We start from the raw sequence: 26,947 nt of genomic DNA, 5'->3' as shown, positions 1-26,947 counted from the left end.
TTTTCAGAGCTGGAGTGATTTTTAAAGCTCTCAATATCCACTTACTTTTTACCTCTAGTATTTAAATTGGGTTAATTCAACTTTTGAAATTACATACACTCTGATGAAAAGCAATTGCCAAGATTGGTAATTGGCTGTGAGCCATTATTAGAGGCAAATACAATACCTCAGGTATGTCCCTTAGAACAGGACTTGAGTCTATGAGGTTATTTTTCCACCCATTTTGACTTATTATTCATTTATCATTTATTCAGTAGCAGGGTGTTGCTTAGCATGCAGGTTTTGTTACAGCTCTCCCTTCCTCTCCCTTTCCCATTTCAGATTATACAGTTTCTCCGCCAAGTTTTAACATTTATCACCTCCCTCACATTCCTTGCATTTGAAAATTAAGTTGAAATACGCACGGAAGTTATGCTATCTACTCTGTCACAGAGGTTGGTGCTTTCTGGCTCTTTTCTATATTTGCTGACTCTGTTTGGCAAGAGTCAGCTTTATCTTTGAGTATCTCACTGCCAAGTCTGTTAGTGGCTGTGTCACTTCCTTTTAAAGTATGTATTTGCACTTGTTTGCTTGGCTTAAATTAATATATTACACTTGAGAACTGCAGAGAACTGCAGTACAGTAGATTTTGTTTCCCTAAGCATTATTTGGCATTATAAAAGAATATATATTTTATACTGCAGTTAAAGGAATCCACCAGGCTATTGATTCAAGCTTCCATTAAACAAATATCAGTACAAGAACCAGTAACTCTATTATTACTTCCTAGTTTGAGCTTTCCTTGCAACTGATAGGCAACTGTGAAGAGGACTGAGGAATCGGAACATAACTGCAGAAAATCAGGCAAAACCAAATCACTTCTTTGACAGTAGAGTATGTGACTATGAATTTTATAGGATTTTTTCCTACTGCAACTTGCTCACCCAAGATGGCAATATTTACAGTGAAATTTTGAGACTTCTATTACTCTCATTCAGAACTGTTTGTAACAGAACCAGTGACTGGAAAGTGTCAACACCAAGTGGTCAGTGTCAACGTGTCAGGTCAAAGTGTCAACCGTGGTGTTTGTGAGATCGTCTGATGGTACTTACCAACCTCAGTTCCCACTTCCTCACTGCTGATTAGCTTAACAAATGAGGATACAACACAGCAGCCTGAGAACTTTGAAAGGAAAAACAGAACAAGGGATTTCAAGGGATTAAAATAAAAATTCTAAGACATAAAAAAGTGTGATTTTGAGGAACAGATGACTCTTGTTTCTTTAAAAAGCTTAAATGGGAGTTATAAGTTAATGTTCATAATGGGCTTTCACAGAAAACTCAAGGAAGAATTTAATCATTTTTTTCAGTTCCATGCATTTAGCACAATGTTTAAATTCGGGCTTGCAACAGGTGATCAAAAAACTTAAAAAAAAAAAAAAAAAAAAAAAAAAAAAAAAAAAAAACAGCCTAAATAGAAGAACATGGAGTTAAAATACCTTTTTCTGAAGGTGATCAAAAAACTTCAAAAAAAAAAAAAAAAAAAAAAAAAAGCCTAAATAGAAGAACAGGGAGTCAAAATACTTAAGAAAAATTTTAAGTAGGACCCTAAAAGTAGCAGGCCATGTTTCTGTCATTTTTTATATATATATATATATATGTATATGTATACACACACGCACACACACATACATATACATACATATATATATATACACACACACACTGCCTGTGTACATACACACACATACACACACAAATACACAAACATATACATACTTTTTTTTAGCTTTTGAGCACTGACAATTTCATAAACGATACCAGCACAGTTCCTGAATAAAGCAATTCAGTACTACTGCTCTTGGTTGAAAGCAGATGTGTTATTATATTCAATATACACACAAACATATATACATACATACTGAAATTTTAGAAAGTTCCCCTTTTATTATTAGAACATTACACATGATTATTAAAATTAACACTGGAGAAACTATTGAATCATCACAACATTTCCAAAAGGCAACATATTTTTCTGGTTTCACTGCCTCTCCCTGAAACATATCCAAAACAATACTGATAAGCAAGAGATTATTTCTGGTCTTTGATTCGACTGCGTGTGCTCAGGATACACACAGAGCTCCCAGTGAGCTCAGCGGAGGTGCTACAGACAGGGTCAACAGCATGAGTCAGCCTGTTACACTTCGAAAAAAAGATTTAACGGGGAAATGCAGCCTTACCATCCGGAAGTCACTTGAAAACACTACTCCGATTGAATATAAACAAACAGCACTTGAAGCCAGTTCACCCCAAAATACAAGCCTACTTAAAGTAGCGGTGAATTCACTGCTATACATGCCAGGTACCACATGTTACATTCTCAGGCTTTTCCCTTCAAAATTCTCCATTTGTGACTGGTAAGATCAATTTCAAATACTTCCAATAAGACCCGAACGGCAGAGGGGGAAGAACAAGATATTCCTAAGAACTGAGTTGATTTTAAAGGCTATATAGCATACTTTAAAAATACATTATGTTAGTATATTCCCCCTCTTAGGAGGGAAGATAAATTTAAAAAGAGAAGCACTTGCTCCCCTGAAAGGTACAACTGAGTGCAGAACACATTCCTTTACTGTAGTTCCTTTCCTTTCTTTCTTTCTTTTTCTTTTTTTCTTTTTTTTTTTTTTTTAAGAAAGATCTCTGGGTTTCTCAAAACCTGACAGCATTCTGGAATGGCAACGTACCAGAGCCTTAAATGAATAGTGGTACAGAGAGAGCGGCACAGAAAATGGGTATATATGAATGGTTTCTAAAAGCAAGACAATATAGTAATTTTTGTTTCTAACACTGCATTTTGTGTTTTTCAAGTAATATTTTTCTAACAGATGGTTCCTTGAGCCACAATTTCTTTGAGACACAATTGGGACACTTGCATCAACACAGCTTTGCATAGTGGATGTTATCCAAATTTGGTCCTATCTAGAAACTTCTAGCTTTGCTGCACATTATTATTATTGCATAGAGATACACTATTGCCAACATTTCTTCTTTTCACTGAAAATTGCACAGCATTTACTGTTTTTCTTATAAAAAAGCTGTTTCTTGGAACCAAGCGATTATGTGAAAATCTTGTATTTTTAAATGAGTTTCAGACACTCATACCCACGTAGAAATGCTAAATGCTCAAATGGGATGAAAAATTAAGACTAAACACCATGTTTCTATGGCATAACATTATTTTCCTATACTAGCATATAAGTTGTAAGATTGGTAGTTCTTTATGAGTGTATGGAGTTACTGAGACAAATTCAAGTCTACAGATAGGAGAGCCTGCAAATAAAAAGCTTCTTGGGGTCCTGAGAAAGGCACCCATAACCAGAGGTGCTAAAAGCTGGTGAATGTTATTTCATTCAGTAAGAAGCTGTGCAAAAGTTGTCATCTTCGGTCCTCAGTGACCTCTGAGTAAGAAAAGGTTTAATGCCTTGGAGGACATGTCCTCTGTTCAGTACTTCTGGAGAGCAATTTTACAGCAAGCAGTGGGTATTTGGTTTGGAAAAGGACTTCCAGGAAGGTCTTGAAGTTCTTCTGTATAACAATATTTTTTTCCCAATAAATTGTCATGTCACCTGAGAGAGCATCCTTTCAGAACAAAGGATGACTTAATCCCCCTGGTACACTGGCAAAAAATAGAAAAAAAAAGTGGCTAATGTGGCAGACTTAACTCCAAATGAAACTAAGAAGTCCTAGTTCTCTTTTGAACACTGATTAAACTGTAAATCAGATTCCAACTCCATCAATACCAGAACAATAATTCAAGACTTCAGCCTACTGTAGCTGATAATACAATGTGGATCTTCTCCTTTAACAGGAAAAGGAGCATATTCTGCCTCCAGTAGAAATCCTCATAGCATGCCGAACAGGTTTTGGTAATATTGCTAAGTCAAGACCACTTTCTAAGGTATAATGCTTAAAGGGCTTTTGTTTAAAAAGTTTTTCAAGCTCTTCTGGTTTCATTTGTGACCTCAGACCTGCAAAGGGTAGTAGGTAGGGAGAGCATCACTGCAGACAGACAACTCCCCCGTTCCAAGCTGTAAGTCAGCCTGCGTCCGCTCGGATCCACCCTTCGGTTCTGTGCAGTTTCTCAGCTCCAATTTTTTGGTGAAGCAGAATTCAATTTGGCCAATTGTTTGCGCTTTTTCACCCTAGAGACAGTAAGAATGAGATCAGCTTGCTGTGGAGAAGAAAATAAACTAATACTTCAGATATATGTGCCTTAACTATAGTACACAGTAGTGCTTATTTGTAGGTGTGCCACTTGAAAAATGTAAGGGAGATACCGATAATAGAGGTAACCTCTCTGAACAGCTTAGAGCGCGCTTGTCTTTAAGGAGCAAGCACACAAGGAAACACATTCCGGCATCACAATTCAGTAATGTTTTGGGAAATCCGACTAGTAAGTCTCACTATGAAATGTTGCAACACAAATTGCATTTAGCAAGTCTGCCCAGTACTCAGAAGCTGTTCATCTTAATGATGCGCTCTGGCTGAATTCTAGGAATATTAAAGGAAAAGCATGATCTGGAAAGCCTCCTTTCATCAACTCTTCCATAGCAGGATGGGAACTGAGGCAAAGAAAATTCTCCAGAAATGAGAAAGGAAAAGTTTTACAGAAGCTTTTACTGAGAACACAAAAGCAGTCTGTCAAAAATAGCAGACGTCATTTTTGAACTGCAGGACAGATGAGGAAGAAATATGTTGGCCTTAAAAAATGAAAATAAGGCACAGAAGCCATATGCAGGAAAGGAAATCATGAGAAAAACCCAAAGAATGGACAGATGTGACAAAGAAGTGCATACAAAAAACATTGTTTTTGCAACTGCTAAGCAGGACAAAATCTATGTACAAAAGAAAAGTAACACCTCAGGCAACTACAAGGCTGGATCTCTGAAAAGGGCCATCTTTAAATAACTGGAATGTCCTTTTTCCTCTCCAACATCCATTAGCTTCAGCTGTTAAGCACAGAAGACTCAAACTCTTAAATTACTTTCACATAATTTGAACTGTATCCCAATTATACTAAAAGCAATGGTAGGAATACGGTGAATATAAACAGAGCTAAAATCTGGGTTTTGTGTTAGGTTTATATTTCTTCAATATCAAGAGATGGGTGAGTATGCAACTGACATTCCTCCCATATTCTTTTGGCGCTTAACTATCCAAATATACATTTTTAATTAGTTTTAACCAATAATTCTTTTTCACACAAAGCAATATTTGAGTATAAAAGCCTCAGAGCATCGCTAAAGCAAATGAACTGACAACATAAGAGCTATTAAACACCAACAGCAACTGTATCTTGGCAAATTTTCTTAAAACTGCCATCTGTGTATTTGCAATAACTCTGTAAAATGTTTTGCAGTAAACCGCTTTTATCAGCCGGAGACAGTAAGAGCCCCTTGTACGAGGAAGATCTACCTTCTCTTAAAAAAATGAGTGCTACACTGCCTACCCGTGTAACTGTCTCAAGTATTATTTTTTCTCCCTCAAAGGCGCTTTGGGTTCAGTGGACCTGTAGGTTATGTGGACCTGTATTTTTGGCAGGGGCACACTGTCTCTGTGTACCACGTTTTCCACTGCATTGTGGCTCACAGCCCAGTCACAGGCAAGGAAAGGTGAGGGAGATGGAAGTTTTAGACAAAGTTGCTGGAAAAAAAAGAGTATGGTATGGTCATCTTGAGCTACACTGAAGCTCAAAATACCTTTTTATATGTCCTCAAGTAGGGTTTTGGAGAACAGCCTCAGAGACAACTTCTGAATTGCTTTATTACTGAGGGCTTCTGTTCACTCAGTAACTTCTTCAAGCAAAATATATGAACAATTCCCAGTGAAGGAAAGACAACCACCACTTTGATGGGTAGCACATTTGTCAAGGCTTGCAGTCACAGGCTCCTTTCTGATCTTGGATGATAGTCTTAGTAACTTTCCTTACGGGGATTAAGGTCTAGCAGGAGGAGCAGAGTACTCTACTACAGCCTCGCCTCTAGCCTGATCATTACAGCATTCACCCAAAAGCTGCAAAAGAGATGAAGGTTCAAGTCCTTTGAGATGAAGAAGGCTTTCAAATCCAGTGCGCCCATTTTCTGGGCAAGCATACTAACAAGGTTATTAGATGAAGAGTGGACACTTCCTTCATTAGTCATATTTATGCATCAAAAAAAGGTTCCAGCAAGTGTAACATAAGCTATGCCGATGCATAGGCAACATTTTTACGAACTCGACTCTAATAACTCAGCAATATCTAATTTGCAAAGAACAGGCAGACCTAAGTTTCCACATGCTTAACATCTGTTACTCTTTTTTTTTGCTTTTGTTATTTGGTAAATAAGGTACATTTTTAAGAAAAGGGGGTTTTGTTATTGTAGGTTTTTATTATTATTATTATTATTTACCTCTTCTGGAGGAAGACATTGGATCTTTTGTGTTACACCATAAAAACTTGTGAGAGCTTCTTTTATGGCAGTCATCTGAAAAATTAAAAAGCTCAGATAAATTAAGAAGTCACCACTAGCACTTCTTCTGACAGTTCCCACATTTGCAATTTAACAAAAACTCTTAGATAAAGAACAACTCTGAAGAGCTATACAATAAAAAGAGATCACTTCCTCTTTAGAAATTACTTGACTTCTGCAGAGAAAAGTACATACACATGAACTTGTTTTATAAAAGATTGCCTCTTACCTGGTAATACGTACTGCCTGGCTTTATCCCAGCTTTCAAGAGACAACTGAAACAAAGACAAAACACTGTCCATGATTCCTATATGCAAATATAACTTTGTAAATACTAGGCAAAGGGACAGACTTAGTGAGAACTTGGCAAGCACTGCAATGAGGGAGAGCAAGGGAAGCTTGTTTTGCACCCTCTGCCTGGCCTAGGTGAGGCTCTCTTTTCAGAGATGCCTCCCTGCTACCCTACTTGGCAGGGTCACCAAGAACTCCCTACCCTACCTATTCAGCAGAGCTGGAAGAGGCAAGTCTTCAAACATAGCTAGGGAGAGGAAAATACTGTTTTCATTTGATGCATCTTCCTAATGCTCTGTAGAGTGCCAGGTAGGAGACAGAGTTTAATAGCCTCCTTTTCCCCGAGCAGGAAAAGGTATATGGTATGCAGATCTCAATCAGCATTATCAGTGCCGTGGCAGAAACATTTTCATGATCCTTTAGTAAAAAAGGTTTTTGAAGAGAAACACTGCTCATATAAGAGAAACAAGGTAACTCTCCAGAATATGTAGCCTATCTTCTCTATTTCTCTAGACCTGATCTTGAGGAAAGCACAAGCTTTAATATGCCAGCAAGACTCAGGACCCAAGAGGTGCTTAAGGAGTTAAGTCCCAGCTTCCTCAGTAAGAACTGGGAATGTTCAGTACCTCTCAGGATTTAATCCAGCGAATGCAAATAATGCTCAGCCCATCCATAATCAGATTCTGCGCAGTGGAGATTTAACCCAGTTAACTACAGGTCTGTCTGTTTGTCATAGTCATTTGACACTGGATAAAAGCAGGGCAGTAAACAGGATTCTGTCATTCTTACAACAGTCTGTATGATGTCTTCTTTTTAATAATTTCTTTTTGGAGACCAAGTTTTAATCACCATAACACTACCCTTTTCTCATGAAAAAATATAAACAAAGTAGAGACAGAACATTAGCAGTCTTTATTCTGTTCAGTGAAGATTAATTAATTATGTTCACTTTTGCAATGAAGAATGTGCTATGAGCAATTAACTTCAACAAGTTTTCAATCTCTTTCAGTGTTACATATGCTGATATAGAGTCACATAGTTGGTCACTGCACCATCTGTAAAATGTTTTAGTCACACCATCACAGCTACTTAGGCAATTGACTTATCAGACATTATTAATTTTAATAGTACATACAACTCTTAAGTGCTGTACCTAGAAAAATCTGATTAAGATTCTACAAAAACATGATGGAGGTTGGCATAAAGACATATTTCCTTTTCACATATGCAAAGTGAGTAAGACTTTGATAAGACATTGTTTGGACAAGGCTGTGATAGAACATGAGCTGTTTTTTCCTTTTTTTTTTTTTTTTTAAGCATACACAATTCTAGATAAATATGGAAAACCTATCTTTTCCTCCTCTTAGGTACTGTCTTCTTCTATAGAAAGCCAATTCATGATCTACAAATCCAAGACCAATGTTTCCCTCACTGCGAAGTACTGATCAGAAAAGGACTCTTGGACTTTTGGCACTCATCTGCAGTCTCAACGTATAAACAGTGCTCGGACAAGTCAAAACATGATCATCATGTTTTTGTATCTGGAATTGCCAGAGTTTTGGAACCACCAGGAAGAATCAGCTCCTAAGCAAAAAGCCATTATGCTACATCACCATTCTTTTGCACTTTTGAAAGGACAACAGAGGATTTATGCACCAGTTAAATTTCATCCTTTAGAGCCATCTTCTGTTGTTGTTAAATCTCAGCCTATTCCAGACTGTTCAATACAGTTTTGTATATGGCTTGTTCTTTTCTTTGAGCAAAGCACTGTCTTTTTTAAGTGTTTGGGCCTCAGTGTGACTCAGAAATTTGTGAGTGTTGTCACTTAATTTAGAAGTCTGCAGGTACTGGAGCTTTTTGTTAGATATATCTGATAAAGGCCTTCAAAATTTACTGTCTCACATTGTCTAAAAAGATGTTGTGAAGTATGCTGCTGGCTCCCCAGGCTCCAAAGTAGCCAGAAGTGTGCTTGTCAGTATCAGGCAATCCTACCTCTGAAATCCATTATTAAAAATAACTTATGCTAATGCTCACTTCTCCTCTGTTATCAGGTTTTCAGACTTTTTTTTTTAAGTTAGGTTGGAAACTTTTAGACATTGATTGAAACAGGAGACAGACCAAGGAGTTTATTTATGCACCTGTTAAGATCAATGTGGTGGTAGAGTTCCAAGGCTTTACCAAAATACTTCTTCTGAGAATTAAGGATCTGAAGTGTGGCTGCACAAGTTCCATGCTTCTCCCACTCATGTTTCCTATAGATGGCAAGAAAAATTCATGTTTTAGAAAACATAATTTGCAGAGATATGGCCTGTGCAAGCTAGCCAATGTGCTTCAATTGAGTAACTGAAAGGCTATTTATGTACACAAAAAACACTGCACATGCAAAAAACAAAACCAAAAAAGATCACTACCAATTCAGTTGTTTCAAGACACTTATTTTTTTCTATTAGAAGTGTTTTCCAAGAGATTTTAGACCTAGGAGGACAGTAGGGAAGAAGCCTAAGTCGTCCCTCATTATGGTTTGTAACATCAGACTAAGAGATAATTCTTTCAAGAAAGTAAGTCTTATTAAAAGTTGCCCTTAACATTTGACAGTTGCATGAGAGAGACTGTTCAAATTAATGTAATAGTGGAAAAGAAAGGAGAGGATGGTTCAATTGATAGGATATTATTATGGGCCTGGAACATCCAGAATCAATATTCTGTTTTGCAGTAAGTTTTGTATATGTAGGCAAAAAGTCACTTATTTATAGTTCAGCACTCCACACATAAAGGATCACATCCTTTTTTCCCCTCTATATCTTCACAAGAAGATAGATATCTTCTTAAGGCTGAAGACTGCAAGGTGAGGAGATACGTAATGATGTGTGAAATCGTTACTTCACACTTAAGCTAAGAGAATTCTGTGACACAAGAGCATGACAACACTTTATCAAGCCAAGAGGATTGCTCAGGTGCTTCTTTAGACTAAGCCCAAACTGTATCATTTTTTTCGAGCTGTCTCCTTCTGAATCAGCTTATGTTTTTAATAGTTGAAAGAAGGAATTTATGAAATAAATACATATCACACTCATGTGATACAAAGTTACTGTATTACTAAGAGATGTTTGGAGGTAAGAATTTGCCAGAAAAGTACATATTTCTAACCTTTATTTGTATAATTCCTAATGGAACTTTTATGCTACCTGAACTTCAAAACACTGAAAATTTTTCAGAACTGAAGAATCTGACCCTTATTTTGGGTGGATCCCTGAAACTGCACAAACTGCTAACACAGAACTGTTGCCTCAGGTTTCACTCCGGCCCCTTGCTGTATCTAGACAGGCCTGTTCTGAAGTCTTGCATCTATTGCACTATCAGATCTACCAATGCCATGGAACAGAGTGCAAAAGAAAACAATTTGTGCAGTATTATGAAAGATGTAAGTTCATATATGACAGAAAAAACAGGGCAAAGCTCCAAAGACACTCCTATGAATTCTGAAGTCTACTGACAGACTAAGCAATTGTTAATACGAACATCTGTTGTTTTATTTCAGGGTTTCTTTTCAGATTTTCATGAGTCACTGGTGTTAAATAAGTGTCAGTTAGCAGACATGCACAAGAAGTTATCATCTAATCACAGATATCTGCCCCTGCCAGGGCATTCTCTGACATTATGATGTCTTAATACTTCATGGAGAAGCAAAGAAGCACAAGGCCAATTATTTTTCACCTGAAAGCATGCCTTTGAGTTGTCCATTTATAATGAAAACTAAGAATTCTTCTTAACGAATTAAAGCACTTTATGTAAGTTATCCTTGGAACTAGAGAAACTGAAACACTACGTTTGAACAGAAAATGAATAAAGCAATTGTAGGTTCAAGAGATTTGAAGAAGGAGTTACTGGAAGATTTTCACTATATGTTCACAAATTCGGCCTTGTGAAGTGTTCTACTCTTGGCTGTAACACATCTAATGTGAATCTGACTTCTTTGTTTGGGACACAAGCAGGGATGAAACAGTTTTGATTGCAGTACTCACCTGGTAATCCTTTTACCTTTATATTACAGAACTACCAAAACTATGCAACAAGTTTTAACTGGAACACGTCTGGTTCAAATGCAAGAATAGACTATATGTCCAGTGAACTGTCCACTGCCTGGAAAACTCCACTTCTAAGCTGTCCAAACAGCAGATTTCCTGACAAGGTACTTGAAATTACTGATGAGAAAGGAAAGTACAATTTTACAGAAGATGAAAACTCTTTTAGAGGCAAAATTGGCAAGAGATATAGGACAGTTATCTTGGAGCAGAGCAAACAGTCAAATCCAAAAGGCAAGAACAGCAAGAAGCTGGGGGCAAGGATTTGCATGTTGGACGCCAATATATTTCAAGGATTATACACATGTATGTGTGTAACTAAGGATAAAACATCCATCTTTTCGGTTCCCATCTTTTGCAGGCTTTCCATAGCACTTGCATTTAATTTTCCTGCTGTTTCCAGGAAGAAGGCAGCCACAGAGGGCGACAGATCTTACGATGCTTTAGAAGCATGTTACTGCCGACATGCCACTGCTATTGGAGAGGTCTGGTCCAGCTAGGACTGACTGCAGGGCCCAAGCAATGGGACTGTGGGGTTCCCAAAATGAAAAGTCACAGAGTTATCAACAGACAGTGCCGATGCTTCACCAGCTGCAGAAAGCCAAAAGCAGACACAGCCCAAGTTTTCAAATCAGTACTGTGAACTTTCAGAATGGAGGGCTAACTCAGAATCACTTCAAAACAATTACAGCAACTTCAAGGTGAAACTTCCTTTGACAGTGTGACTTGATTTTTGCAGCAGAGCCATATGAAAAAGCGGAGTGATGAATATGCATTCAATTCTGACTGTAAAGCACATGCATATGAAATTTCACCTTCACCTCTTCCACTTCAATGCAGACTGAAGTGGTTAGGAAACGAAGGAACTGTAGGTTCCAGGGAAGAAGAATAATAATTTGTGTTCAGAAATCAAAAGAATTAATACCTCAGTGTTATTCAAGTCCTTCATGTGGGCCACAATAAGACAAGGTCCTTTCACTTAAGACTCAGCTCATGCTTGTGTGGTATGTGGATAAAGAACATAGCTTACTGTATTCAGAAAGACCATCCACCCTTCTGCACCGCTCATATTCATAAGCAAGGCAGCAGTGCAGAGCACATATGCTAGTGAAGAACTTTGCTGGACATTTTCCCTCCTTGTAGGACAAAAGTATGTTGGCAAGCACACAGGAGTGGGACTTACCACATTCAATTGGGTTCTACTGTATAATTTGTCTAGCTCCACCATTTTCTCTATACAACAGTTAAGAATAAGCGCTACGCTTGCATTGCTGAGTTCTACAAACAAAGTCTTAAGTAAAAAAGTCCTTTGCAAAAATGCAAAGGAAATGCAAAGGAATGAAACTGGTAGAGTTCAGCTCTGTGGAAAGGAACTTGAAACTCATTTGCTTCCTGTTGTGTACACCAAGGACTGAGTTTCCCCAAGCACTAACTCATGTAGATGTGGCAGACAAAATTGGAAGCATATCACGTGGGTCTGAGGATTGCAGAAACCACCCAGCTTGAAAACTGGCTTATTTTTAGGGTAGGAAGAAAGATCTGCAAACCTACAGTAGTGCTACCCACAAAATGCAGAAAATTTGGGACACCCAGCTGTCCTATGGGCTAAAGTCTGAGGATTCCTTCCACCAGATCACATATGTAAGCTGATCCTGAAGGGAGTTCTCTTGGTCTGAAATTGTGATATGGTCCAAAAGATTATTAATCTAGAACTTCTTTAAAAGTGATGCTTTCAGTTTATAAATCTTGAGATATAAAGTACCCATATACCTTTCTCCTGTATTAATGCATTCTGTCCTATACAGCTCAAACTCCTGGGTGGCGATTGTCACAGTCTGTATGTTAACAAGGTAAGCAGTGTTTTTAACTGAAATAGAAGTACAACTGGATTTTACTGACTTTAAGTTGGCTCAAGAGTTTTCATTTACAGAATCTGAAATTAGGGCTGCCAGTTACAGAGTACTTTTCACCTTACTGAAAGGGACTGAATTGCTTTGCCAGTCGATTAGTTACAATGTGATAATCTGTTTTGTATTGCTTTTATACTAATGATGTTTCCAGGTATTGAAATAAATGCTGTTAGTTAGCCTTGAACTGACAGGAAAAAGAGTTTGATTGTATTTGCTCATACCTGCTGCCTACCAAAATATCTCCATTAGTAAAACAAGGACTGCTGTGCATATATTTCAGGTTAAATCACTTGTTTTCAGGAACAGGTGGTCACAGCATGTAGCAGTGCTAGTTCTAGGAGACACTTCCCTTATTCTAATTACAGAAACAGTTTAAATTGGTGCAAAATGGTGCTACAACTCAAAAAGGCTCAGTCATGCTCTCTCTGGGACAGAGAGATATTACAGTGCAAGAATAAAGGAGTAGAAGGAGAAATACCTGCAAGTATTACAGGTTTAAGGCACCTGTGAAACAGGTTTAAGACTCTGAGGACTAGGACCTTTTGTAGAGTAAGGACAAGACTAAAAGAGACAGTCACTCCCATCAAGGTTTTTCCCAGTGATACTGGGAGGAAATAGTCATCCAAAGGAAAGCTCCCCAGCCACTGAATTAACTGAATAGCTGGGAGAGTTTTAGATGTTACTGCCCCAACTATACACTCTGCTTATTATCTGATGTTACTGCTTTCACAGTACATCTGGAAGAACAAATTGCATACCCATACCTTAGCCGATGCCAGCTCACAAAGCAACAAATTAACTTCTTTTAGTTTAAAATAATGCACTCAAACCAAACACAAATAATATCCACTACTCGCTTCTCTTCAGTCCAAGTGCCTGATTACTCAGAAAGAAACAGAAGCTTGGAGAAGAAGGAGAAGAGGACCGTTGTCAGGAGAGATCAGAATCTCCTTCTCCCTTCCGATTAGCCTGACAAGTGGATCTCTTGGCAAATGCCCACCTGATCTGGGTTTTGGCAGCTAGAAAAATAAACAGTAAGAGAAAAGCCTGCAGAAAAGTAACTAGGATCATCCAGTCCATCTTATTTTTCCATTCTCTCCTTTGTGAGGAAGCCAGAAGAAAAGTTTCCAAAGCCCAGCAGCACAGTGAGGCTGAGTAAAGAGGCCACAAAGCTGTTCTTGCAGCTAGTTGTGACGTCCCAGGAGTGCTTCTGCCATTCAGATTTGAATGTGTCAACAGCAGCTGCTGCTTCTCCTTGGGGACAAAGAGAGCACTTTCTCTCCCTCTCTCCAAGTTCTACTTCTCAGGAAGCTCTGCAATAGCCCTCTCTTTAACAGCCACTTTTTGCAAGCGTTCCAGCAAGAAAAAAGGTTTTGTTTTGTTTTAATAAGACTGAGAAGTCAAGGGGTACTTTCAATGGTGTCCAGGAGGCTGCTTCTCAGGCACGTGCTCCTCTCTGGATCCAGCGTACACATCTCACCTGAAGAATTCCCAAGTCATATATACTTTTTGTAAAACAATAGCCAAAATACGATGTAGTTTTGTTTCAACTCACCAGAACTGAGTGCGATTCAGAGACGAATGAAGCACATCAGGCCAATAGTGTCTCATGTCTGACAAAAGATCCTAAAAATAACAGAAATAAGGAAAAGCTTTTCAGCTCTGCAGGTGCTATTTCTTACATAATTTACATCAATTGATGATTTACATCATATTTGCTAAAACAGAAGTCTCATCTTTCAGTATCCCTGACAGAAATATTTACTGGTAGAAAAAGGAAAGATGCCCTTTCCTGGCAATATTCTGAAAATGCTGTTGTTGGAGGTAATAGGTAGGTGCAAATACCTAAATATCTCAAACAATGTATTAAAATACTGATCCTGTTTCCTTCAACTGTCCTGCAGAAATTGTGCAGTCATGGAGCTTTTCACATTTGTAGACTCAACTCCCATATCTCTGTTTATAAAACAGCTGAATAAAATGTAGAATTATTCCTTTTTATTTTGTAAGACGACGATGCACTGCAGTTTCCACTCTTTCTTATCTGTGCCTATGCCTGGAGATATTGGAGAGGACTTTCATTTCTCTTAGCAGCTGCAGCAGAGGAAAAGGGCTTAAAACAGCTGATGCTCAGTAACAGCCCTGGGAGAAGACATACAAAATGTGCTCTGAATTAGGTCCTATTTTATGAGTTCTGGTTTTCCAGCAGAAAATGATTTGCAAAGAATATGAATTAACTGTAACCTTTTTTGCAGGTACTTGTTTTCATTGCAGACCTGCAGCCTATGTTCTCTAAATTTTTTCAGCAGAAAGTGGCTGAACATGTCAAACCATATGTCTACAAAATGAAATACAAAGGGCTGCTGATCATCAGAGGCACTACAGGCTTCAAGTAATACCAGAAGCACATATTGAATGTTTGGAGCCTTTAAAAGAACATAGCTGTCAGTAAACTGCTTTAGGAGTAATATGAGTTACAGACTTTGCATACAGGATGTGCAGAAGTAATTGCACTCAGCCCCACTCCATATGACTGTTTTGATTTAAATAAATACCTTAATCTCAGTGACATTGAAGTGCCATGTCCTATTACATTCTTCAGCATTTTTAGGCCTAGGGAAGAAAAATAAAAGTGAAAGAATGACGCCTCGCAACTCAGTATGATTGGTGAAAACGTATCATCAGCCTAAATTTTAAACATGCAGGATTATAACTGGAAATTTGATATAAAAAAATGCAAGAAACCTTTCAGCATCTACAGTGTTTTACAACTAAAAATTTGAGACATTAATCACAGCCAGAATGTTCCCCAAAGAACAGAGGCTTTGCTAGGCAATCCAGTCACTCACATCCTGGGTAAAGGACATACAGCGGAGAGCGGTGATATGGGAGGGTCTTGCACATAATCCCACTACTGAAGTTGACCTCCCCAACCACTGCACCTCGTGACAACTCTGCAACATTGTCTAACGTCTAAACACCACTGAAATCTAGTTGTAATGCTGCCACCCGTCCAGGGCACAGAGATCACCTACCTCCTCTATTGAGTTTTTCTCCTCATTCGTCATTACGAAAACCTTTCAAACTGCTGCCATTCATACCAGTTCCTGCAAGCTGATTTTTTGGAAGTAAATACATTTTCTTATGCCTTTACAATATTTGTGCTAAGACTCTTAAAGTCACAGGCAGTCATGAGTTCTGGACTCACAGTAGGTACTAACAAGTTCTGCGTACTCAGAGAAAGAAAGAGGGGAAAACATACTTCCTTTTCTGTTTAACAAAATCAGTGATTTTATAAAGAGATGTATACGTAAAATGCTTACGTGGCAACAGGATTTTAGGTGCTCAGTGAGTCATGAGCTATACAGGAATGTTTTTCAGTTTTTGTAACAAAATACAGGTTTTTGATTTCCAACAGAATGAGGGCTTTGTTTCAAGCAATCATAAGATAGAACAGATTGACTGAGCCCTCAACAGAGAAAGCATTAAATATTCTAGTGCAAAACTTCATTTTTTCCCCCTAAGTTGAACTAAAAGCACTCTATGATCATACCATAGACCATGGATTGTCCAGTACTCTGGAGGGTCTTGACAATCATTAGCATTCATCTGTGGAAAAGAAGAATATGGGGTATTTATTGTGAGTGTCCAGGGGCAATGGTTTAGTGAGAAAATAAGAGCTCAAGGTACCAGTGAAAAAACGAGAGCTCTGACTTGCCCCAGAATTGGTGAACTTCAGTTACTTGAAGCTGTCATGGATCGTCCCACTCACTTGAGATCAACTGGCACTAAGGTTTTGAAGCACATTAAGTGAATACCAGAAGCCATTCTGAATGGGCATGGTAAAAATAAGCCAAAGGTCAGGTTCTGAGTTAATAGAAAATAGCCTGATCCATGCTACATGAATGCATTTAAATCTACATTTATCTTATGATATTATGCCTGCCAGTATTAAGTGTTTTTCTCAGCATCATACTTGAAGCTGAAAAGCAGAGACTCCCCTCTGCAATTCCCCTCTCCCAAATACTCTGTAGTTCTCCCCTCTCATCCCACCTCTCCCTTGGGTTGAAGCTAATCACTCACTGTGGCTCAAATTTAGAAAACTGCTGAAAAAAAATCTGGAAAGATGGAAATAAAACAAATTCATTTTTTGTTGAATACTTTTCTCTAGCAGAAGCTGGTAAGTTCAAACCTTTCATGTGTTTAGCACAACAAAAGACAACAAAGACCCACAAAAATACCTAAAGGAGAAGTTATTCATAAGGAAGTTGGTTTCATTAGACCACAGACTACAAAACTGGAGCTAGAAATAGTCTCACCAGAAAATTCACCCTGGAAATAGAAATTACCTCTTTATATTTATTAAAAAAATATGGTTTCTCATGGAAGTAGGTTTGAAAGTACTTTCTTGCTTCATGTTGAGTCTTCCAGAGATGGAAGACTTAGCTTAGTCTTCCTGCAAACAAATGTTTGATGGAAACATTTACAAGGATAGCAAAGATGACATATTGTCTCTCATTCAATACAAGGTTAAAGAAGACACTAAGAGTTATCTTAGAAGTTATATTAGCATTCAGGAAAAAGTTTTTTCTTTCATTCCAAAACAGTGTATGTCAAGAGCTGGACTCACTTAGAAATAGCTTAGAAAAACACAACCATGAAAGCAATAAAGGTATCCTATAATATAAGCCACTTTCTGATCTGATGCTAGATGCGACTGTTTTACTGCCCACACCTTAGTCCCTTTAATTCTTTCTGTATTATGTGACTACTATTTTTATCAAAATAAAACAAAGCAGTGTTTCTATTCTTCCTTTAAGGCTTTACTATGGAAGTATTACCAGAGCCTGAGCTTAGGAGAATCCTTGATCTCATTTAAATAAAATAAAATAATCTGCGGCCTACCACTACATTCAAACTTGAACATGGGCTGGTCTGTTCACCAGGCTCTTCTGTTGTCCTTTCCTTGATCCCTCCATCTGATCAGCATCTACGTGCAGCACAAAGCAGACCGCAGCAGGGCTTGCAAGCCATTTCCAGATCATCCTTCCCATTCTCACCAGTGCAGGAACTGAACAGCCTACACACTTGCATCTGATTTTCCCCATTTCACACACCTACTATACTCCTGCAAGGAGCACCTACAGAATTTTTTCTCTTTTTACAATCTCCAAGACACAATAGCTGCAATAATAAAATTTTCCCCTTTATTGGTTCTTGAATTAAAGATCTTCACAACTCCAAGAGGAAAAGTCCCTCTTTTTGCCTTTGAATTGTTACTATTTCCATCTAACAGGATTCATATTTATTTGTGAGAAGAAAATTCAAGTCTGACCCTATCAAAGTATTTTTCATTTCTATCAGAAGTGAAATTGTTAGGGAAAGCAGAAGGGTTGAGGTAGTTCTATCCACCTACCTCATGTAACGAGTTATCATTCATATAAACACTCTGCAAAGGCCAACTAATGGGACTTTAACAAAAATTAAACACATGAAGTTTAATAAATTTCACTATAGGCAATTTAATAAGGGGTTGTTAAACTCATCCAAGCTCAATTCACAGACCTTGAATGATGATGTCTTTTACAATGACATAGTCACTTACAAGATACTGGAATTCATAGTTACTTCATGATGAGGAAGACCATCTCTCTCTCTCCTTTACTTTCTTACTATAGTAGCTACTAGTTCTAGTCCTAGAATCTCCTTCAGGACACTCATTAGTTAACCAAGTTTTGTTTTAATAGGACAGTTTAGAAGATATAATTATAAAACATGTACCTCCTAGTTTAACCATGCAGAACACAGTAAGCAACTAAAGAAAAAAAATAGCTGAACACAGTTCCTTATAGCTTAAAGGTCAGGAAGAGCTTATAGATATATATTCTCAAATTTCTGGCACGTGAACTGTGTCCATTAATTTTAAAAATGAAGTTGCATTTCTTTTCCTTTGAAAGCCTGAAAGTCTTCCCCCCACCCTCCTTGCCCCAGATATCCAAAACAGGTAGGAATTAAGATGTGGTCATCCACACACCTACAGTATGCAGCAAACTGCCCAGTACATAATCAGATTCCTTTACACAGGAAGTATAAACGCTAATAAGTACTTGCATAAAACAGTTTTGCAAAGCATGGCTTTGTAGTTTGCTTTATCCAGCTATTTTTCTTTTCAATATGGTCAGCAGTTTTAAATTGAAGAATGACATTTAAAGTATTTTCTCATTGAAATAAAATAACAATCATACATGAATCATATATAAATACACTGAAGATGCAGAAGAATCTACATATTAAAAAAATAATAAATAAAAGCCCATAGCTGAACTTTGGAAGTCTTCTTAAGTTAACATACAATGTTAATAAATAGGAAGTTGGTACAGGAGTAGAGCTGAAAAATCTGTTTCTTCGTGTGACTCAGTGATGTGAAAAGGTACAAAAAAATCACTTAACGTGATATTAATTTCTGTTTTTCTTCACTCATTTGGGATGTTTCTGTCCATCTTCTACTACAGAATATCATAAGGAACTAAGATAAAGTGTAAGAAAATCTACATTCTTTGATACTTGATATCTTCACTTATGCACTGCAGTGTCTTCCCTTTAAGATTATAAGGGTTATTCATCTAGTTATCAACAGTATCACCCTAGAACTAAGAGTAGTAGCCAGCACTACCATATCATAGGAAAAAGTGGAGTTTTGGGGGACAGTTTGCCACTTTTATTCATATAAGTAGGGGTTTGCCACGGCTTTCAGCTCTGAATGTCCAATTATGCCAGGCAAAACAAACTGCAAAACATCAACAACTCTGCCAGTCTGCAACAGCGGTGTTTGCTCAACACAAAATCAGATATGAAGTACATCAAATCTCCTTTCCTCCCCCTCAAAAACAGAACAAAAAGACAGAGCAGCGGCTGCTCCTTGGCCTGCATTAGTCCTTCACGTTGGAGTTCGCTCTTGAGCACCCCCCAACAATCATTTAACTAATCCAGAGCGCACCTACTTCTAAACAAAAATTGTTAGCAATATGTAAGTTTTGCCACTACAGCTTGTATACATAGTTCCAGAAAAAGGAATTAGAAATAAAGAAGTACTTATAGCACAAAAGTAAGATTCTATTATTACATATCAATAAAAAAGCCTAAATGTCCCAGAAGTGGGATATTTTGGCTCCAGAGAGCAAGCATTTGCCCAAGACCGAAGTTCCCTTTACTACTCACAGGATCCTTCATCCTTGTGCCAATAAATCTGATCACATTTCCCTTTTTAAGGTAGAATATATTTTTAACTTAGCTCATTTCAAGTATTCAAGGTTTTCAAGTATTTCCTGCGTAAGAAGAAAGTTCTCTTTATCAGATGGTAATAGGTATTTATTAGCAAAAGGAACATAAAAATTGCATCCCTTAGTGCTAGTGCTACATAAAGTTGGACCAAGATCAACCAATGCCTTTATAGATAAAAGGGTGTAAACAGAATTAAACACCTAACGGGCCTGGTTCATTCTGTTTTCAAATACATAATACCCAGTTTCCAAAGCTCCCTTTGTCAGGATAAAGGAAAACAAAAATCAAAAATCTCACCTTGCATACAGTCACTGGCCAATGATGAGCAAGATACAGCTTTTCCCAGCTATGGGGGTGACTGTCACTGGAGAAAGAAAAATAAATCTCTTTTTCTCAAGCATTTTAAAAAGAACGTCACCTCCAGCTAGCAGCACAATGCTTACTTCTGTAACACATTGATTTTACAGTTGGTTACTGTTTCTAGTTTCTATTGAGGTATTTGAGAATTACAAGCACAGCAGGAACAAACCATAACAAATCACAGAGAGGATTACATATTTAGAAACTTGCAAATACCCCCTTATTGTTAAACAAATTTCCTTTATAGCATCCTATCTCCATACGTTTGCTGCTTCTTAAAATATAGAAAAAGCATTGTTCTGTTTTATATTTAGGAGAGTATTTGCTATCAAGCTCTTATAACAATAAACAAGATGTCTTTGCTTAGTATGTCAAGAATCTTTTAATTCTGCTTGATGAGTATATCAGCCGAAAAGGAAGTATACAGCATGCTTGGAACTACAGGTACTCCTAAACAGAGACTGCAAACAAGCAAAAGCAATGTAGTTGACACTGCAGGAGGTGCAATTTGATCAGACTAGTGTCACTAGCCTTTCAGGCCAAAAAAAATTAAGGAAAGTAAAATGCAGGGCGCTAAGCAAACATAAACCTCCAAAAATGCTTAGTTTATTTCACAGATATTTACTGCAAACACTGCATTTTTAAACACTTTAAGTAATTTTTAAATATTTAATAATCAAAATGTGGCAGTTTTATGGTTTTCTGAAAAAGAGCTAAAGAAGGAATAACCTGTATTTTAAAAAAACACAGGTGTTTCAAAGCTTCTTAGAATAAAGATGTGTGTAATTCACAGTGGCACCACTACCACCTTATTATTACACAGAGCAAAAAGTTTAAAACTTTTAAGTAGTGCGGGAATCCTAAATCACCTCTTTGGCACTTCTGCAGAGGCATTTTCATTTTCCAACAGTTCTGAGCAGTCCTCATCCAGATATACTAGAAGTGACAAAAAAAAACCCTGCTGCTTCATAAAGTATGACACACATACGAAGCTAGGAAGCAACCACATTAAATAAGTAAGTAGAACAGCAAGCGTAACCTCATCAAAAACAAGAACAAGACTGGAACTTGCTCAGGCTGACAGCACCACGCACAGAACTGTCAGGAAGCTGGTAACCAAGCGGTCACACGTCCTTTTTGTACCTAGTGCAGGTTTAATAAAAAAATAAAAAAACACACAATCACATGAGAAAGCTAATTATTCCTAACTTCACCTAGGGGTAGTCTCAAGTTATATCGCATTTCAGTCTTTTCTCTGGTTTTGCTAGTTCGCAATATGCCATGCTGTCTCTTAACCACTCACATTTATCTGTGGTTTTTAAATAATTTAGCTAGGCATATCTGGAACAAATCAGGCACAGCCACAATGAAAATCATTAACATTTCTAACTGATCTTTGCTGCTGCTGTGGAAACCTGAAGAGAAGAATTGCATAGTATTATACAGTAGTTGATTTCCTTGCTTAAAAAAAGTCTTTGATTAAAAAAAATCAAATTTTCCAAATTTTATTGGGTAGAAATAGAACAGAGAAAGGATTTACGTTACCAAAAGAAAGTAGGTTTTAGGATCTAAAGCACATAACTGTAATCCAAAGAAAGCCATGTTAAATACCTGCCCAGCTTCGGGGATATCTCCCTTTTTTTGATCTAGCAGCTATCCTGCCTTGTGCAGTTCAACACTGTGCCTCTATTTAAAGCAGCCTCTGCACCAACAGGCCAGGCCACAACCAAAGTCCTGGCAATCCAAAAAACCTCGGCGTCAGCAGAAGGTTGCGTTTTACCCATTACACAAAGTTCAGCACTGATCTGAGCACCCTTAGCTATTTTCCTGCCAAAGCATGGAAAGAAGGAGAAATGTTTATCTCCTAACATAAACCAATGGACATCTGAGCATTGACCAGGGAAGCAGGGTTTTGGAGCCTGGGTGGCCCCGCAGCCCCGTGGCATGCAAGACCACATCTTGCCAAGTGCAGCAACCGCCAGAAGGCTGCCCACTACTCAGCCAGCCATAGCTGGGATGCTGTAGAGAAAGGAATGTAAAGTTAAAGGTGCTGAGAAAATGGCAACCAAAAAGAAGCAGGGGTACACAGTGTAACACAATTCACGCCAGAGGGGCGATTCCAGGCCTTTTTCATTTCTCTCCAAATTATTTCTGATTTCTGCCCAGTTACTGCATTGTGAGTCTGAACGATTCATCTAAAGCAAGACCATAAAATTTGTAAATTCAAAAGACAATTTTTCCTGCCTTCTCTTAAGCATGAACACCCCCCTCCCCTCCTCCAGCAATGCAGGTACATCATTTTACCAGTTCCTAAGGAAAGGAAAACACACAAAAAATATAACATAGTAGAGCAAAAATTACTCTGATTAAAAATTCAACTATGATGCAAAAATATGTGCTCTGCATTTAAGAAGTAACCAAGATGTCAGAGACTTCTTTTGAACCTTCAACTTACCTTAGAAGGAATTTATCTGAAGCACACCCACAACACAACGCCATAGAAAAACAACCCAGAATCCAATAGTGCAGCTTAGCTGGCTTCATTTTGTTAATCAAGTAGCTATAAAAAGGTGTTAAAAAACAAACAAACAAAAAATGTTAGTTATCCAATGTATTAAACTGCAAATTTAAAAAACAGAAAAGAACCACAAGCCTCTCAAACAACAGGTACTGCCACCTCTACAGTGGATTTAAAACCCTATATTAAATGAGGATCTCTTCCAACGCTGTGCCTCATTTGTGACTCACATATTTATTGCCATACTCGCCAGTAAATGATGGTACATACATTTTCTATGTAAACGTACTTGAGGTAATACAACACTCCACTTGCGGTCAGCTGAACTGCCCAAAGTGATTCATTAATGAAACTTTTAATTTAACATTGAATATTCGTCTTGGATTCACTGAGGTTGATACTAGAAACTCATTGGAAGGGAAGTATCATGTCTGTGGGTGCAATTCTCCATAGATTTAAGTCAACTCCCAGACTGAGGTCAAAAAAAATTGCTACTAAAAACAGATTAATTTCTGTCCTTGCCCTACACCTCCACAAAAACACGTGCCTGCCTGTAATACGCTGTGAACCCGAGAAGTCAGGAGAAGGAAAAACAGATCAACTTCACTTTAACCAGGGCACTTTCACTTGGCGCAGCTCAAAAACCCAACCCCTTCGGTACAGACAGACCGCAGCACTTCAAAGGTTACTTCCTAGACGCCAGAAATAGAAGTGCGCGCACATATTTACATGTTACTGTTTGTGCCTCACCAAACCTTCTTTCCAACTTTCGCATTTTGAGAGAGATGGCAAGAAAGCCCCGCAGAACGCCCTGCAAGCCCTTCTGCGGCCATAGCAGAGCCCCCTCACTACAGAAGGACGCCGAGGGCAGACCCCAGCTTCCAAGAGGTGTCAAAACTCAAATATTGGTGAGGGGTTTGGGCCTCACCAGCCGTAATAGCTAACTTTCTAGATCTACACAATCTTTTGATAAACTGTGCAGGAACTACAGCCATTACCTATTCACCTGTTTCATATGTTTATGTCTATACAATTTGTAATAGATATATGATCAAGTAAAACAGCTCAGCCTACTATAAGATCTCCTATTCCTAGATAAAGGAATCAGAGTTGATAACTTCTCATTTTCTAATCTACTTTCTTCAAAAAGCTCTGAAGAATTTCCACTAAGCATGCAAGACAACCACAGAAACTTCAAATAACTCAGAGCATGCTATTTTGCATACAAAACTGTTCAATAATATAAAACTAATCCTTAGCAAAGAGAGAGAAAGCAAGACATGCATCTTATATTGAAGAGATTGCTATATTCCCATAACGTACAAAACCTCACAACTAACTAACTAGCATAGGATCCAATTTCCCTGGACATTGTGCATTTAAAGTCATGTTGAGTCTCATCACTGAATACTGAGCTGTACAGACCCTGTTCATGAGTTCATCAACTGTTTTCAACTGATAACCAACCAAGCAGAACTTTTTATTTCTGCATGACATTTTATCTACCCAAGATAAAATGTTCAGAGATGTAAGGAGTATTTTTGTTATTTGTAAAGGACATAAAACTCTGTCCTATCTTCAAAAAGCACGCTTCTTCACATGGCAGAAAGTATCATTTAAATGACTGTAAGTCATAAAGACTTAAGAAGTGAAGTCATCAAAGAGGCTACACTGTAGAAGGGTCTCAAGAAAACATCTTAAGGAAGTAGGTTACAGAGGAAGATAAGCCAGCAAGCATTACAGCTTTTCTTCTGCAAATTGGTGTGACTTAAGATGGCAGGCATGAAGAAACAGGATTTTTCCAGAGACTGAGTTGCAAAAAGATATAAAAGCAATTATCTCCTTGTCTCATTGGATCCCTAGTTTTCATTAGATTTCAAATAACGACCAAAAAAAGAGGCAGCTTCAAAAATGCTGTTATCAGATCAATATAACGTACAGTTTTATTTTGCAGCCTGCCCTGCCTCCTGCAACTGGACAAAAGGGACAGCGAGCAAATCTGGCCTTCCCTGACCTGTAACCTTCATGTGTAACTAATGACATTTTTCTGCTGATACATAATACAAAAATTCCCTCTACACCTTTAGCTAGGAAGACTCCAGTGGAAACCCTGGAGCAAATAACACAGTTATCATGACACACTGCTCGAGGTACCTATATTAACCTTTTACCAATAGAGCCATTCAAATGAGGCATTTCCAAAGAAATACATATGCAAATTAAAACAGCATTAACAACGAAAAGTACAAAGCATATTCACCTTTTAATTGAAAAACACTGGTTTTGTTTCCTAAAAAATATGTTGGATTAGTAATTCTTATGAATGCAAGATAAAGAGACAGATTAGCAAATCTTAGACAAGGTCTACTCTAATAAGAATAAACAGGGGGTTCCTAGTATTGAAAGTTAGTTATAAGAAAGTCCTAACACTCCAACAGACTCTGTAATTAAGGGAATTTACAGCTCAGAAAGTCACACACATATATTAAAGTAACTGAAAAATGCTGTAAAATAAAAATGGTAAAATCATTATTATCATTTGAACCTGTAGTCTCCTAAATCATTTTAACTTCAGAGAAAATTCAAAAAAAAAAAAAAAAAAAAACATTATAGTATTATACCTGAATAGCAATGCACAGCAGTTTTGTGTGTGTCAGTAAAATCAACTTAGGGCAAGCTCATTCTGAACTGAGCTAACATGGTTCAACACTGATACCAAAATTACCTGCCCTGACTAATAAAGGACTGTGGAAAACTTGCTCTTGTAATAAATGGCAATAAAATCTTTACTTAACAGATTTACTACGGTTTGTTTGAATTTTAATATGCCACCTTGAGTGGTACATCAACATAGCACATGCTTTTTTGGGATGCTAGCAGTTAACCACCTTTTTTCCCCCTCCTTCTTGTAATTTCTCTTTTGCTTTTCATGACTAGTTTGACTAATAAAACTCAAATTTATAATTTAATTAATCCTCGTTTACAACTTAGTTTGGGAATATAGATTTGGAGAACAGAGCAAAGGCTGCAGAAGACCCGTTCGGTATTCGTGGGAAGTCTTCTATCGTTAACAGCAGATCGCAAAGCTGTTCAACGGCTTCAGCAATGCTTAGAGAGGAGAACTAGAGCAAGCAGAAGGTTTGGCATCTAACTGCCCCAAAAACGAACCCACAGGTTTTGGTGCCGCCTCCCACAAGGCAGCACACGCTACCTCCACCGCAAGAGGTTAGAAAGCCAGGTTAAAACCTATGTGTCAGAGGCACTAATCTAGTTTGTAGCAATGCTCTTTGCCCTAGCAACTTTAACCCATTCTGGGCAAAGCACTCTTTCCAAGCCTGGCGCTATTTAAACAACCAGAGGAAAGTCTTTTCAAATTTTTGAGATGCAACGCTCTCCTCTGTGGTTGCTAGCTTTTAGCAGAAGTTTCTCATGATTTTTCCTGGCAAACTACCAAGCAAAGCAGAACTTGCACACGCGGGGTTTCGGAACAAGTCTGGCACAGGCCAACGTGTTCAGCTCTTGCACCCACTTCCTGAGGAACTGTGGAGCTGGGCTTTTCCTTGAGTTCTTCACGAACTAACTGTTCACCTTTTAGCATACTGCTGGAAGGTTTTCATTTTGCTGACAGCATAAAGTGCTCACTCCACAGCAAAAATCATCATATTTTATTGCACAGACATTTGTGGACAGGAATGACACAGCTGATGTCTGCCGAGTTCACGACGGAGAAAGCAGCTTTTCTCCAACTCTGGGAGCCGCAGTTTCCTCCACAGGCGAGGGAGGGAAGGCAGCACGCGGCGTCTGAGGCGGGCAGCGCACCGAAGCCCACCTGGTTCCCGCCCCGACTTCTCAGGGGTGCCAGGGCTGCAGGAGGAGGGGGGCGAGCCCTGCCCGCTGCCGCCCCGCTCCCACCCGCACGCCTCGCCGCCTGCGGCCCGCGCTTTACCTTGCCCGCCGCCTCCGCGCCCGCTCCGCTCCCGGCTCCGCGGGCCGCCCGCGCCCGGCCCGGCCCGCTCGG

General features: G+C 38.4%; 1 protein-coding gene across 1 annotated transcript; it reads right to left on the bottom strand.

The window, feature by feature from the left end:
- Positions 1 to 1,902: 1,902 nt before the first annotated feature.
- On the bottom strand, positions 1,903 to 26,947 carry RNASET2 (ribonuclease T2). Its single transcript, XM_062573693.1, has 10 exons — positions 26,876 to 26,947; positions 22,867 to 22,971; positions 20,349 to 20,415; positions 16,324 to 16,379; positions 15,326 to 15,383; positions 14,326 to 14,396; positions 8,917 to 9,030; positions 6,717 to 6,762; positions 6,428 to 6,502; positions 1,903 to 4,180 (listed from the first exon to the last, which is right to left on the bottom strand). The coding sequence occupies exons 2-10, from the start codon at positions 22,953 to 22,955 to the stop codon at positions 4,001 to 4,003; spliced, it is 756 nt and encodes a 251-aa protein (XP_062429677.1). The 5' UTR covers positions 22,956 to 22,971; positions 26,876 to 26,947; the 3' UTR covers positions 1,903 to 4,000.

The sequence above is a fragment of the Rhea pennata genome, chromosome 3, assembly GCF_028389875.1.
Source record: "Rhea pennata isolate bPtePen1 chromosome 3, bPtePen1.pri, whole genome shotgun sequence".
In the NCBI taxonomy this organism is placed as follows: Eukaryota; Metazoa; Chordata; class Aves; order Rheiformes; family Rheidae; genus Rhea; species Rhea pennata.
The sequence above is the reverse complement of the archived record's forward strand: the minus strand, read 5'-3'. Positions and strand labels throughout refer to the sequence as shown.